The following is a 15,060-nucleotide window of genomic DNA, read 5'->3' on the forward strand; positions in this document are numbered from 1 at the left end:
GTTTTAAATTGGAATTAAATTGTAGTTTCATTTTTGACTCGATTGAGCTTGAAAACAACTTGTAGCTTTATGATTGACTAGATTGAAGTTGGAAACAACTTGTAGCTTCATTCCAGACTCGTTTGAAACTGAAAATTACTTGTAGCTTCATTTTCGGTTGTTTGAAATTGGAATCAACTTGTAGTTTCATTCTTGACTCGTTTGAGCTTGAAATCAACTTGTAGCTTTATTATTGACTAGATTGAAGTTGGAAACTACTTGTAGCTTCATTCTAGACTCGTTGAAGTTGAAAACAACTTGTAGTTTCATTTTTGGTTGTTTGAAATTGGAATCAACTTGTAGTTTCATTCTTGACTCGTTTGAGCTTGAAATCAACTTGTAGCTTTATTATTGACTAGATTGAAGATGGAAACAACTTGTAGCTTCATTTCAGACTCGTTTGAAACTGAAAATTACTTGTAGCTTCATTTTCGGTTGTTTTAAATTGGAATCAACTTGTAGTTTCATTCTTGACTCGTTTGAGCTTGAAATCAACTTGTAGCTTTATTATTGACTAGATTGAAGATGGAAACAACTTGTAGCTTCATTCCAGACTCGTTTGAAATTGAAAATTACTTGTAGCTTCATTTTCGGTTGTTTTAAATTGGAATTAACTTGTAGTTTCATTTTTGACTCGTTTGAGCTTGAAATCAACTTGTAGCTTTATAATTGACTAGATTGAAGTTGGAAACAACTTGTAGCTTCATTCCAGACTCGTTTGAAACTGAAAATTACTTGTAGCTTCATTTTCGATTGTTTTAAATTGGAATTAAATTGTAGTTTCATTTTTGACTCGATTGAGCTTGAAAACAACTTGTAGCTTTATGATTGACTAGATTGAAGTTGGAAACAACTTGTAGCTTCATTCCAGACTCGTTTGAAACTGAAAATTACTTGTAACTTCATTTTCGGTTGTTTTAAATTGGAATCAACTTGTAGTTTCATTCTTGACTCGTTTGAGCTTGAAATCAACTTGTAGCTTTATTATTGACTAGATTGAAGATGGAAACAACTTGTAGCTTCATTCCAGACTCGTTTGAAACTGAAAATTACTTGTAGCTTCATTTTTGGTTGTTTTAAATTGGAATTAACTTGTAGTTTCATTTTTGACTCGTTTGAGCTTGAAATCAACTTGTAGCTTTATAATTGACTAGATTGAAGTTGGAAACAACTTGTAGCTTCATTCCAGACTCGTTTGAAACTGAAAATTACTTGTAGCTTCATTTTCGATTGTTTTAAATTGGAATTAAATTGTAGTTTCATTTTTGACTCGATTGAGCTTGAAAACAACTTGTAGCTTTATGATTGCCTAGATTGAAGTTTTTTTTTTTCCTAGTTAACTAGATTGAAGTTGGAAACAACTTGTAGCTTCATTCCAGACTCGTTTGAAACTGAAAATTACTTGTAACTTCATTTTCGGTTGTTTGAAATTGGAATCAACTTGTAGTTTCATTCTTGACTCGTTTGAGCTTGAAATCAACTTGTAGCTTTATTATTGACTAGATTTGTGGCGCCCCCGGCCCGGGATGACCTCAGAAACCCGACCCGGGGATGCCAAACAAACTAACCAACTCAATATATGCTTACACAACCTTAACAACACTTCATAATATAAAGTTCTTACAACGTCTTCAAGTTTGTAACTAAAGATTACATCATAAGCTCCTAACTTAAACACAAACACAAGCATATTATATTAACATCTTCCTCTACAAGCCTCTTGTTGCCACTAAAACCTTAGTTCATCACATTCTTATCCTTTCCAGAACATCCTTCTCCAAAATTCTTTCCTGAGAAAGTTAGTGACATAAAAGAGTGAGCTATAAAGCTCAGTGAGCATATATTGTACGATTCAACTGAGGTTTATCCAAGAACTAAAACAATCTTTTGATAAAATAATCATCAAGAATTTATCAATATCATCAAAGGTTCATCACAGCAAAATAGTTCTCACAAGATTAAAACCGAGTATTCAAGCATGATTAGTTCATCAATTCATCAAGTTGGGATCCCGGCCAGCTAAACAATCGGTTTAGCTCTACTTCCAATAAGGAAGCATCATCATCAGTTCATCAAGTATCAATGCAAGAATACTCGTTTTTCATCAGTAAAACATCATTTAAATATTAAACATCAACAGCGAATAAGTACAGTATATACTTACCTTAAATCGCTTCTAAATTTAAATTCTTTCTCGATCTCGAACCTCGGTACTATTAACCCTTCCTAACAATATAAATCACAATTTGCAATTAACAATTTTTTTATTTTATTAAATCTCAAAACCAAAATTTCTACTAATAAAAAGCCTTACTAACTAATTACAATTAAATAAAATAATAATAATAGTAAACAAATAATAAATATAAATAAATAAGAATAAAATACGAGGACTTACAAATTAAAAGCCTTCAGTTTCCTAATTAGGAAAGCCAACTAGCTTGGTGTATTTATACAAGGAAAGTGGGAGAATTTCTCAAGCTTTCTCGATGTGGTACCAAGTCCAATAGAAAGAAAATGAAATATTGAAAATAAAATTCTTTACATAAAGATGACACTAGAGCTAGTACCAACTAGGCAGTATGTAAATAGCTTAAGTTGTTGGTAAAGGCCATGCTCCTTTCCTATATATATCTATCAAGTTTCATTTTTCTTATCAATGTGGTAGCAAAGTAAAGCACAAAAAGAAAAGAAATTCTAACAAAGCACTCATGGGTGTTACAAGGGAAGCTGGGCCTACAACCAATTAATTATTGTTGCTCATAACCTTGGCTCCTTCTATATGTTTACAATATTCTTCATTTATTTAGTCAATGTGGTTTGTGTATTTTTCCTCTCATTGTAATACACTACTCATCCCACATCGAAAAGGTATTGAAACCTTCTTGCTTTCAACATCTATATATATCCCCCAAATAGCTCACCTTTCTACTTAAAAGGTTTTGAAACCTTTGTATCTTAGAAAGCTTGCAACCTTTCTCCTGGCTTAAACATAGCCAAATAATATAAGTTCAAACTTTTTATTTAGAGAAAAATTGATATGTTTTCTCATAATTAGATAAATAACAAGATGAAGGATGAGTTCTAAAGTTTATGGACTTCACTAAGTCCCACATCGAGGGAGTATAAGAAAGATATAAGCTCTTCCTCTATATAAGAAGGCTACTAGCCAATACTAGTATTTTATATCCAACTAAGTAAGTGATCTTGCTTAGTTTTGGGACGATTATTCGTCCCACATCGAGAAGATACACTAAAGTTATCACTTCTTTCTCTATATAACAATGGTATGAAGCCTACACTAGCATCTTATAACAAACTAAGCTAAACATGTCGCTTAGTTTTTGGGACAACTCTAGTTGTCCCACATCGAGAAGATTTTGAATAGGTCTTCTTCCCAACTCCATATAATGTCAATAGATCTATTTGCTCAAAGTAACAAAAGAGAACTCACCCATTCTCATAATGAGAAGTTGAGCATAGAACTTATAAAGTTCCATATAAATTAGACAAACACAAATATTCTTTCATGACTTTACATATAAGTCAAACAGGGCATGAAAGTCCATAAGTTTACTCTTACAAGAATAGAAGTAGAGATAAAAATAATCATCCAAGTCTTATTTATTTGTAAAACACTTGTCCCACATCGAGAAGATGTGAGTACAAGTCTCATGTCTCAACTATATATTGAGATTGAGCATGAACCTACTAACTTAAAAGTTGGGCTTGGTAACTTAACTAAGCCTAACATTTGCCCCAAATAATGATTGGGTTGATATCTTCCAAAATCTTATTTTCGGATTGAACACAACTTTTAAGAAGGAAGAATATATAATAATATTCTTCAAAATACATATAATATAATTTATGTATTTTTAAATAATATAAAGTCGGAATATTACATCCTTCCCCCCTTAAAAGAATTTCGTCCTCGAAATTTAAATCATACCTGACTTATCGAATAAATTGGGATATTTTGTCCTCATCATTTCCTCGGGTTCCCAAGTTGCCTCCTCCACATTATGATTTCTCCAAATAACTTTCACTAAAGGTATGATCTTAGTTCTCAACTTCTGCTCGCGACGATCTGCTATTTCAACTGGGTGTTCTTCGTACTGCATATTTTCCTGAATTTCTATTGGTTCATAATCTATAATATGCGATGGATCTGAGACATACTTTCGCAGATATGACACGTGAAATACGTTATGAATATGTCCTAGACTTGGTGGGAGTGCTAGCTCGTATGCTACTTCTCCAATTCTTCTAAGAACCTCAAATGGCCCAATATAACGAGGACTTAATTTTCCTTTCTTCCCGAATCTCATAACACCCTTCCATGGAGAAATTTTAAGAAATACAAAATCTCCCTCCTTAAACACAACATCTCGGCGGTCCTTGTCTGCATAACTTTTTTGCCTACTCTGAGCCGTTAAAATCCTTTGTTGTATCAACTTCACCTTCTCCGTAGTTACCCGAATTAACTCTGGCCCCAACAATCTTCTTTCTCCAACTTCATCCCAACATAATGGTGTTCTACATCGACGTCCATAAAGAGCTTCATATGGAGCCATCCCAATTGTCGCTTGATAACTATTATTATATGCAAATTCTGCTAAAGGTAAATGTTCTTCCCAACTTCCTTTAAAATCCAACACACAAGCTCTTAACATGTCTTCTAAAATTTGAATTGTACGTTCCGATTGACCATCCGTCTGAGGGTGAAATGCCGTGCTCATACTTAGTTTTGTACCCATCTCTTCTTGAAAACTATTCCAAAATCTCGAAGTAAATCTGGGATCTCTGTCAGACACAATCGACACAGGTACTCCATGCAACCTAACTATTTCTCGTATATACAACTTTGCTAACTTCTCTAGAGGTGATGATTCTGATATAGCCAGAAAGTGGGCACTCTTTGTTAGTCTATCCACAATAACCCAGATGACATCATTTCCTCTTTGTGTCCTTGGCAATCCTAATACAAAATCCATGGTGATGTGTTCCCATTTCCATTCAGGGACAGGTAGCGATTGTAATAATCCTCCTGGCCTTTGATGCTCCGCTTTTACTTGTTGACAAACTAAACACCTTGTCACCCATTCCGCAATTTCTCTCTTCATCTTAGGCCACCAAAAATGTTGCTTTAAGTCCTTATACATCTTCGTAGATCCAGGATGTACCGAAAAAGATGATGAATGTGCGTCAGACAATATTTCCTTCTTAATCTCTATATCAGATGGTACACATATTCGATCGCGAAACCTCACGATGTCGTCGTTTCCTTTCCTAAAATCTTTCTTTCCCGATTCTGAATTAGAATTATTCAAAATTTCTTTTAATCGTTCATCTTGAATCTGACTTGCCTTTATCTTTTCTAATAACATCGGTTTGACCTTAATTTGACACAATAAGCTCTCATCCTTCTTTTGCATACCAAATTCCATTCTAAATCTTTCTTCTTTAAGATCTAATGATTCTACTATAACACTCGCACAATTTCCGACTTCCTTCCTACTTAACGCATCAGCTACAACATTCGCCTTACCAGGGTGATATAAAATTTCACAATCATAATCCTTTAACAACTCCAGCCATCTTCTCTGCCTCATATTTAAATCTTTCTGTGAAAAGAGGTACTTTAAACTTTGATGATCTGTAAAAATTTTACACTTTCCTCCATACAAGTAATGCCTCCAGATTTTAAGCGCGAAAACTACTGCAGCCAGTTCTAAATCGTGGGTGGGGTAATTCTTCTCATGATTTCTTAATTGTCGAGATGCATAAGCAATTACCTTATCACGTTGCATTAACACACATCCTAATCCTTTCCTTGACGCATCACTATAAATAACAAAATCTTCAGTTCCATCTGGTAATCCAAGTACTGGAGCAGACGTTAGTCTTTTCTTTAATTCAATAAAACTTTTCTCACATTCCTCCGACCAAACAAACTTAACGTCTTTCCTTGTGAGATTTGTTAATGGTCCAGCTATCTTAGAGAAATTTTGAACAAACTTCCTATAATATCCGGCCAAACCTAAGAAACTTCGAATCTCTGTCACCGTCCTTGGTCTTTCCCAATTCATGATCACCTCAATCTTCGAAGGATCAACTGAAATTCCTTCTTCTGAAACTACATGTCCAAGAAAACTTACTCTCCTTAACCAAAACTCACATTTTGAAAACTTCGCATACAACTGCTCTTTCCTCAAAGTTTCTAAGACAATCCTTAAATGTTCCTCATGTTCCTTCTCAGTCCTTGAGTAAATCAGAATATCATCGATAAACACAATTACAAACTTATCCAGATAATTCCTAAATACTCGATTCATCAAATCCATGAATACCGCAGGTGCATTTGTTACCCCAAACGGCATCACTACAAACTCATAATGACCATATCGAGTCCTAAACGCCGTCAATGGAATGCTTTCTTTCTTTACTCTCAACTGATGATAGCCTGAGCGCAAATCTATCTTTGAAAAGTAAGTGGCTCCTTGTAATTGATCAAAAAGATCATCTATTCGTGGAAGTGGGTATTTATTCTTTACAGTCAACTTATTCAGTTCTCTATAATCAATACATAATCGTAGAGAACCATCCTTCTTTTTCACAAATAACACCGGTGCTCCCCAAGAAGAAACACTTGGTCTAATATACTTTTTATCCAACAACTCTTGTAATTGTACCTTGAGTTCCGCTAACTCGGTTGGTGCCATCCTATACGGTGTTTTCGATACTGGTTGTGCCTCCGGAATCAATTCAATACCAAACTCAACCTCTCTTTCGGGTGGCAATCCTGGCAAATCCTCGGGAAAAACATCTAAAAACTCTCTAACCACATGGGTATTCTCTACTTTATTTTTAACTTCCTCTTCACCAATCACATAAGCTAGAAACCCTTCACATCCTTTTTTTAACATCTTATAAGCTTTCAGAACTGATATCATGACACTAGGTTTTTCTAACCTGTCTCCTTTAAAATAAACTTTCTTTTTATCTGGGCCCCTTAAACATATTCGTTTTTTACTACAATCCAAATTGGCCTTATACTTTGTCAACCAATCCATTCCCAAAATTACTCCAAAATCCTTCAATTCTAAAGGTAACAAGTCTACTAGAAAAGTATGTCCGCTAACTATAAGGGTGCAATCTTTATAAACTTTGTTCACAAACAAATTCCTACCGTTAGGGAGTTTTACTAGTAATGCATTATCTAAACTTTGCGCAGGAGTATTCAACTTATCCACATACTTCAAATCCACAAAAGAATGAGTTGATCCAGAATCAAATAGAACATGAACATCTTGAGAACAAAGTTGGAGCGTACCTGACACCACATCATTCGATATTTCAGCATCCTGAGTCGTCATTGCGTAGGTTCTTGCCACTGCCCTAGGTGTTGATTGCTGAAAAGGTCTTGATGTGGTAGTTCTATTTTCTTTAGTTTCAACTTCTTGCTTGACTCTTTTCTGTGGGCAGTCCCTTGATACATGTCCCGGTTTTCCGCAACTATAGCAAGAAATCACTTTCGGCCTTGGGCATTGAGTCGCTATATGCCCCCTTTCTCCACAATTATAACACAACCCATCAGCTCGGTAACAAATGTCACCACCATGCTTTAGTCCACACTTCTTACACTCCGGTATGGTGGTCTTCCTATCATTTCCCGGGAAACTATCTTTCTTTGTCTTCTGAAACTTCTTATCATCCTTCTTATATCCTGAATTATCACGCAGTTCTGTTTCTCTTCCTCTTTTCTTATTGTTGAAGAATTGGGTGCGAGCTTCATACTCCCTTTCGGCAATCCTAGCTTTTCCCACCAACTTATCAAATTGCTCTAGTTCCAACAAAGAGACCCTTTCTCTAATTTGAGGTTTCAGTCCCTCCTGAAATCTCTGACATTTCCTAGCTTCAGTATTAACCTGATGAGGGGCAAACCTAGAAAGCTCCAAAAACTTCGACAAATATTCTGACACAGACATTCCTTCTTGCTTCAATCCTAAAAACTTCATCTCCATCTCATTTTTCATACACGCAGGAAAATATTTATCAAAGAACAACTCCTTAAACCTCATCCAAGTCATTGTTGAACAATCTTCCGTCTGTTTAACAGTGTCCCACCAAAATACTGCTTCCCCCCTTAAAGAGTGTGTTGCGAATTTCACCTTTTGTTCATCCAAGCATTCAGAAATTTCTATCACTTTCTCCATTTCCTTAATCCACGTATTCGCAACATGTGGATCCAAATCTCCTTTAAATATCGGGGGATCAGCATCCTTAAAGGTCTTGTAAGTACACCTTCGTTTATTCTCACCTTCTCGCTCCGGATTATTTATACGATCTTGTTCTTCCACACGATCAGTGTTTATTGTATTCGTATTTTCTTGATCTCCCCTAATAGTCTTCAACATATTCCTCATTTCCTCCAAAACCAACATCATTTCAGGACTAATTTGAACGCTAGGCCCAGCTCCACTACTATTTTCTTCATTCATCGTTACCTAAAAATCATATAATATATATTAGAACTCTGATCTAATCCACAATTCATACTAGCACGATAGTAAGTACTAAACATATAGTTTATTCCACACATTCACAACTAAGGTCCACATATCCCTTAGACATATTCTCCTAACTTAAAAACACACTAGTCTAGAATCTTAATTCTACTTTCGCCGATACTCGAACCTATAGCTCTGATACCACCTGTGGCGCCCCCGGCCCGGGATGACCTCAGAAACCCGACCCGGGGATGCCAAACAAACTAACCAACTCAATATATGCTTACACAACCTTAACAACACTTCATAATATAAAGTTCTTACAACGTCTTCAAGTTTGTAACTAAAGATTACATCATAAGCTCCTAACTTAAACACAAACACAAGCATATTATATTAACATCTTCCTCTACAAGCCTCTTGTTGCCACTAAAACCTTAGTTCATCACATTCTTATCCTTTCCAGAACATCCTTCTCCAAAATTCTTTCCTGAGAAAGTTAGTGACATAAAAGAGTGAGCTATAAAGCTCAGTGAGCATATATTGTACGATTCAACTGAGGTTTATCCAAGAACTAAAACAATCTTTTGATAAAATAATCATCAAGAATTTATCAATATCATCAAAGGTTCATCACAGCAAAATAGTTCTCACAAGATTAAAACCGAGTATTCAAGCATGATTAGTTCATCAATTCATCAAGTTGGGATCCCGGCCAGCTAAACAATCGGTTTAGCTCTACTTCCAATAAGGAAGCATCATCATCAGTTCATCAAGTATCAATGCAAGAATACTCGTTTTTCATCAGTAAAACATCATTTAAATATTAAACATCAACAGCGAATAAGTACAGTATATACTTACCTTAAATCGCTTCTAAATTTAAATTCTTTCTCGATCTCGAACCTCGGTACTATTAACCCTTCCTAACAATATAAATCACAATTTGCAATTAACAATTTTTTTATTTTATTAAATCTCAAAACCAAAATTTCTACTAATAAAAAGCCTTACTAACTAATTACAATTAAATAAAATAATAATAATAGTAAACAAATAATAAATATAAATAAATAAGAATAAAATACGAGGACTTACAAATTAAAAGCCTTCAGTTTCCTAATTAGGAAAGCCAACTAGCTTGGTGTATTTATACAAGGAAAGTGGGAGAATTTCTCAAGCTTTCTCGATGTGGTACCAAGTCCAATAGAAAGAAAATGAAATATTGAAAATAAAATTCTTTACATAAAGATGACACTAGAGCTAGTACCAACTAGGCAGTATGTAAATAGCTTAAGTTGTTGGTAAAGGCCATGCTCCTTTCCTATATATATCTATCAAGTTTCATTTTTCTTATCAATGTGGTAGCAAAGTAAAGCACAAAAAGAAAAGAAATTCTAACAAAGCACTCATGGGTGTTACAAGGGAAGCTGGGCCTACAACCAATTAATTATTGTTGCTCATAACCTTGGCTCCTTCTATATGTTTACAATATTCTTCATTTATTTAGTCAATGTGGTTTGTGTATTTTTCCTCTCATTGTAATACACTACTCATCCCACATCGAAAAGGTATTGAAACCTTCTTGCTTTCAACATCTATATATATCCCCCAAATAGCTCACCTTTCTACTTAAAAGGTTTTGAAACCTTTGTATCTTAGAAAGCTTGCAACCTTTCTCCTGGCTTAAACATAGCCAAATAATATAAGTTCAAACTTTTTATTTAGAGAAAAATTGATATGTTTTCTCATAATTAGATAAATAACAAGATGAAGGATGAGTTCTAAAGTTTATGGACTTCACTAAGTCCCACATCGAGGGAGTATAAGAAAGATATAAGCTCTTCCTCTATATAAGAAGGCTACTAGCCAATACTAGTATTTTATATCCAACTAAGTAAGTGATCTTGCTTAGTTTTGGGACGATTATTCGTCCCACATCGAGAAGATACACTAAAGTTATCACTTCTTTCTCTATATAACAATGGTATGAAGCCTACACTAGCATCTTATAACAAACTAAGCTAAACATGTCGCTTAGTTTTTGGGACAACTCTAGTTGTCCCACATCGAGAAGATTTTGAATAGGTCTTCTTCCCAACTCCATATAATGTCAATAGATCTATTTGCTCAAAGTAACAAAAGAGAACTCACCCATTCTCATAATGAGAAGTTGAGCATAGAACTTATAAAGTTCCATATAAATTAGACAAACACAAATATTCTTTCATGACTTTACATATAAGTCAAACAGGGCATGAAAGTCCATAAGTTTACTCTTACAAGAATAGAAGTAGAGATAAAAATAATCATCCAAGTCTTATTTATTTGTAAAACACTTGTCCCACATCGAGAAGATGTGAGTACAAGTCTCATGTCTCAACTATATATTGAGATTGAGCATGAACCTACTAACTTAAAAGTTGGGCTTGGTAACTTAACTAAGCCTAACATTTGCCCCAAATAATGATTGGGTTGATATCTTCCAAAATCTTATTTTCGGATTGAACACAACTTTTAAGAAGGAAGAATATATAATAATATTCTTCAAAATACATATAATATAATTTATGTATTTTTAAATAATATAAAGTCGGAATATTACAAGATTGAAGTTGGAAACTACTTGTAGCTTCATTCTAGACTCGTTGAAGTTGAAAACAACTTGTAGTTTCATTTTTGGTTGTTTGAAATTGGAATCAACTTGTAGTTTCATTCTTGACTCGTTTGAGCTTGAAATCAACTTGTAGCTTTATTATTGACTAGATTGAAGTTGGAAACAACTTGTAGCTTCATTCCAGACTCGTTTGAAACTGAAAATTACTTGTAGCTTCATTTTCGGTTGTTTTAAATTAGAATTAACTTGTAGTTTCATTTTTGACTCGATTGAGCTTGAAAACAACTTGTAGCTTTATGATTGACTAGATTGAAGTTGGAAACAACTTGTAGCTTCATTCCAGACTCGTTTGAAACTAAAAATTAGTTGTAGCTTCATTTTCGGTTGTTTGAAATTGGAATCAACTTGTAGTTTCATTCTTGACTCGTTTGAGCCCGAAAACAACTTTTAGCTTCATTATTGACTAGATTGAAGTTGGAAACAAGTTGTAGTCTAATTCCAAACACGTTTGAAATTGAAAACAACATGTAGTTTCATTTTTGGTTGTTTGAAATGGGAATCAACTTGTACTTTCATTCTTGACTCGTTTGAGCTTGAAATCAACTTGTAGCTTTATTATTGACTAGATTGAAGTTGGAAACAACTTGTAGATTCATTCCAGAATCGTTTGAAGTTGAAAACAACTTGTAGCTTCATTTTTGGTTGTTTGAAATTGGAATCAACTTGTAGTTTCATTCTTGACTCGTTTGAGCTTGAAATCAACTTGTAGCTTTATTATTTACTAGATTGAAGTTGGAAACAACTTGTAGCTTCATTCCAGACTCGTTTGAAGTTAAAAACAACTTGTAGTTTCATTTTTGGTTGTTTGAAATTGGAATCAACTTGTAGTTTCATTCTTGACTCGTTTGAGCTTGAAATCAACTTGTAGCTTTATTATTGACTAGATTGAAGATGGAAACAACTTGTAGCTTCATTCCAGACTCGTTTGAAACTGAAAATTACTTGTAGCTTCATTTTCGGTTGTTTTAAATTGGAATTAACTTGTAGTTTCATTTTTGACTCGATTGAGCTTGAAAACAACTTGTAGCTTTATGATTGACTAGATTGAAGTTGGAAACAACTTGTAGCTTCATTCCAGACTCGTTTGAAACTGAAAATTACTTGTAGCTTCATTTTCGATTGTTTTAAATTGGAATTAAATTGTAGTTTCATTTTTGACTCGATTGAGCTTGAAAACAACTTGTAGCTTTATGATTGACTAGATTGAAGTTGGAAACAACTTGTAGCTTCATTCCAGACTCGTTTGAAACTGAAAATTACTTGTAGCTTCATTTTCGGTTGTTTGAAATTGGAATCAACTTGTAGTTTCATTCTTGACTCGTTTGAGCTTGAAATCAACTTGTAGCTTTATTATTGACTAGATTGAAGTTGGAAACTACTTGTAGCTTCATTCTAGACTCGTTGAAGTTGAAAACAACTTTAAGTTTCATTTTTGGTTGTTTGAAATTGGAATCAACTTGTAGTTTCATTCTTGACTCGTTTGAGCTTGAAATCAACTTGTAGCTTTATTATTGACTAGATTGAAGATGGAAACAACTTGTAGCTTCATTCCAGACTCGTTTGAAACTGAAAATTACTTGTAGCTTCATTTTCGGTTGTTTTAAATTGGAATCAACTTGTAGTTTCATTCTTGACTCGTTTGAGCTTGAAATCAACTTGTAGCTTTATTATTGACTAGATTGAAGATGGAAACAACTTGTAGCTTCATTCCAGACTCGTTTGAAACTGAAAATTACTTGTAGCTTCATTTTCGGTTGTTTTAAATTGGAATTAACTTGTAGTTTCATTTTTGACTCGTTTGAGCTTGAAATCAACTTGTAGCTTTATAATTGACTAGATTGAAGTTGGAAACAACTTGTAGCTTCATTCCAGACTCGTTTGAAACTGCAAATTACTTGTAGCTTCATTTTCGATTGTTTTAAATTGGAATTAAATTGTAGTTTCATTTTTGACTCGATTGAGCTTGAAAACAACTTGTAGCTTTATGATTGACTAGATTGAAGTTGGAAACAACTTGTAGCTTCATTCCAGACTCGTTTGAAACTGAAAATTACTTGTAGCTTCATTTTCGGTTGTTTGAAATTGGAATCAACTTGTAGTTTCATTCTTGACTCGTTTGAGCTTGAAATCAACTTGTAGCTTTATTATTGACTAGATTGAAGTTGGAAACTACTTGTAGCTTCATTCTAGACTCGTTGAAGTTGAAAACAACTTGTAGTTTCATTTTTGGTTGTTTGAAATTGGAATCAACTTGTAGTTTCATTCTTGACTCGTTTGAGCTTGAAATCAACTTGTAGCTTTATTATTGACTAGATTGAAGTTGGAAACAACTTGTAGCTTCATTCCAGACTCGTTTGAAACTGAAAATTACTTGTAGCTTCATTTTCGGTTGTTTTAAATTGGAATTAACTTGTAGTTTCATTTTTGACTCGATTGAGCTTGAAAACAACTTGTAGCTTTATGATTGACTAGATTGAAGTTGGAAACAACTTGTAGCTTCATTCCAGACTCGTTTGAAACTAAAAATTACTTGTAGCTTCATTTTCGGTTGTTTGAAATTGGAATCAACTTGTAGTTTCATTCTTGACTCGTTTGGGCCCGAAAACAACTTTTAGCTTCATTATTGACTAGATTGAAGTTGGAAACAAGTTGTAGTCTAATTCCAAACACGTTTGAAATTGAAAACAACATGTAGTTTCATTTTTGGTTGTTTGAAATGGGAATCAACTTGTACTTTCATTCTTGACTCGTTTGAGCTTGAAATCAACTTGTAGCTTTATTATTGACTAGATTGAAGTTGGAAACAACTTGTAGATTCATTCCAGAATCGTTTGAAGTTGAAAACAACTTGTAGCTTCATTTTTGGTTGTTTGAAATTGGAATCAACTTGTAGTTTCATTCTTGACTCGTTTGAGCTTGAAATCAACTTGTAGCTTTATTATTTACTAGATTGAAGTTGGAAACAACTTGTAGCTTCATTCCAGACTCGTTTGAAGTTAAAAACAACTTGTAGTTTCATTTTTGGTTGTTTGAAATTGGAATCAACTTGTAGTTTCATTCTTGACTCGTTTGAGCTTGAAATCAACTTGTAGCTTTATTATTGACTAGATTGAAGATGGAAACAACTTGTAGCTTCATTCCAGACTCGTTTGAAACTGAAAATTACTTGTAGCTTCATTTTCGGTTGTTTTAAATTGGAATTAACTTGTAGTTTCATTTTTGACTCGATTGAGCTTGAAAACAACTTGTAGCTTTATGATTGACTAGATTGAAGTTGGAAACAACTTGTAGCTTCATTCCAGACTCGTTTGAAACTGAAAATTACTTGTAGCTTCATTTTCGGTTGTTTGAAATTGGAATCAACTTGTAGTTTTATTCTTGACCCGTTTGAGCTTGAAATCAACTTGTAGTTTTATTATTGACTAGATTGAAGTTGGAAACAATTTGTAGCTTCATTCCAGACTCGTTTGAAACTAAAAATTACTTTTAGCTTCATTTTCGGTTGTTTGAAATTGAAATCAACTTGTAGTTTCATTCTTGACTCGTTTGTGCATGGAAACAATTTTTAGCTTCATTATTGTCTAGATTGAAGTTGTAAACAACTTGTAACTTCATTTTTGGTTGTTTGAAATATGAATCAACTTGTACTATCATACTTGACTCGTTGAGCCCGAAAACATCTTGTAGCTTCATTATTGACCAGATTGAAGTTGGAAACAAGTTGTAGTTTAATTCCAAACTCGTTTGAAATTGAAAACAACTTGTAGATTCATTTTTGGTTGTTTGAAATTAGAATCAAATTGTAGTATTATTTTTGAATCGTTTGAGCTT

General features: G+C 33.9%; 1 protein-coding gene and 1 long non-coding RNA gene across 2 annotated transcripts; both read right to left on the reverse strand.

Moving 5' to 3' along the window:
* Positions 1–1,619: 1,619 nt before the first annotated feature.
* LOC135152099 (uncharacterized) lies at positions 1,620–8,543 on the reverse strand. Its single transcript, XM_064091904.1, has 2 exons — positions 7,376–8,543; positions 1,620–1,829 (listed from the first exon to the last, which is right to left on the reverse strand). The coding sequence occupies exons 1-2, from the start codon at positions 8,541–8,543 to the stop codon at positions 1,777–1,779; spliced, it is 1,221 nt and encodes a 406-aa protein (XP_063947974.1). The 3' UTR covers positions 1,620–1,776.
* A 289-nt stretch (positions 8,544–8,832) lies between these two features.
* Positions 8,833–9,774, reverse strand: LOC135152116 (uncharacterized). The gene is made up of 3 exons (XR_010291313.1): positions 9,651–9,774; positions 9,417–9,478; positions 8,833–9,042 (listed from the first exon to the last, which is right to left on the reverse strand). It is a non-coding gene; the product is annotated as an uncharacterized LOC135152116 (long non-coding RNA).
* Between the last annotated feature and the right edge of the window lie 5,286 nt (positions 9,775–15,060).

The sequence above is a fragment of the Daucus carota genome, chromosome 1 (assembly GCF_001625215.2).
Source record: "Daucus carota subsp. sativus chromosome 1, DH1 v3.0, whole genome shotgun sequence".
Classification (NCBI taxonomy): domain Eukaryota; kingdom Viridiplantae; phylum Streptophyta; class Magnoliopsida; order Apiales; family Apiaceae; genus Daucus; species Daucus carota.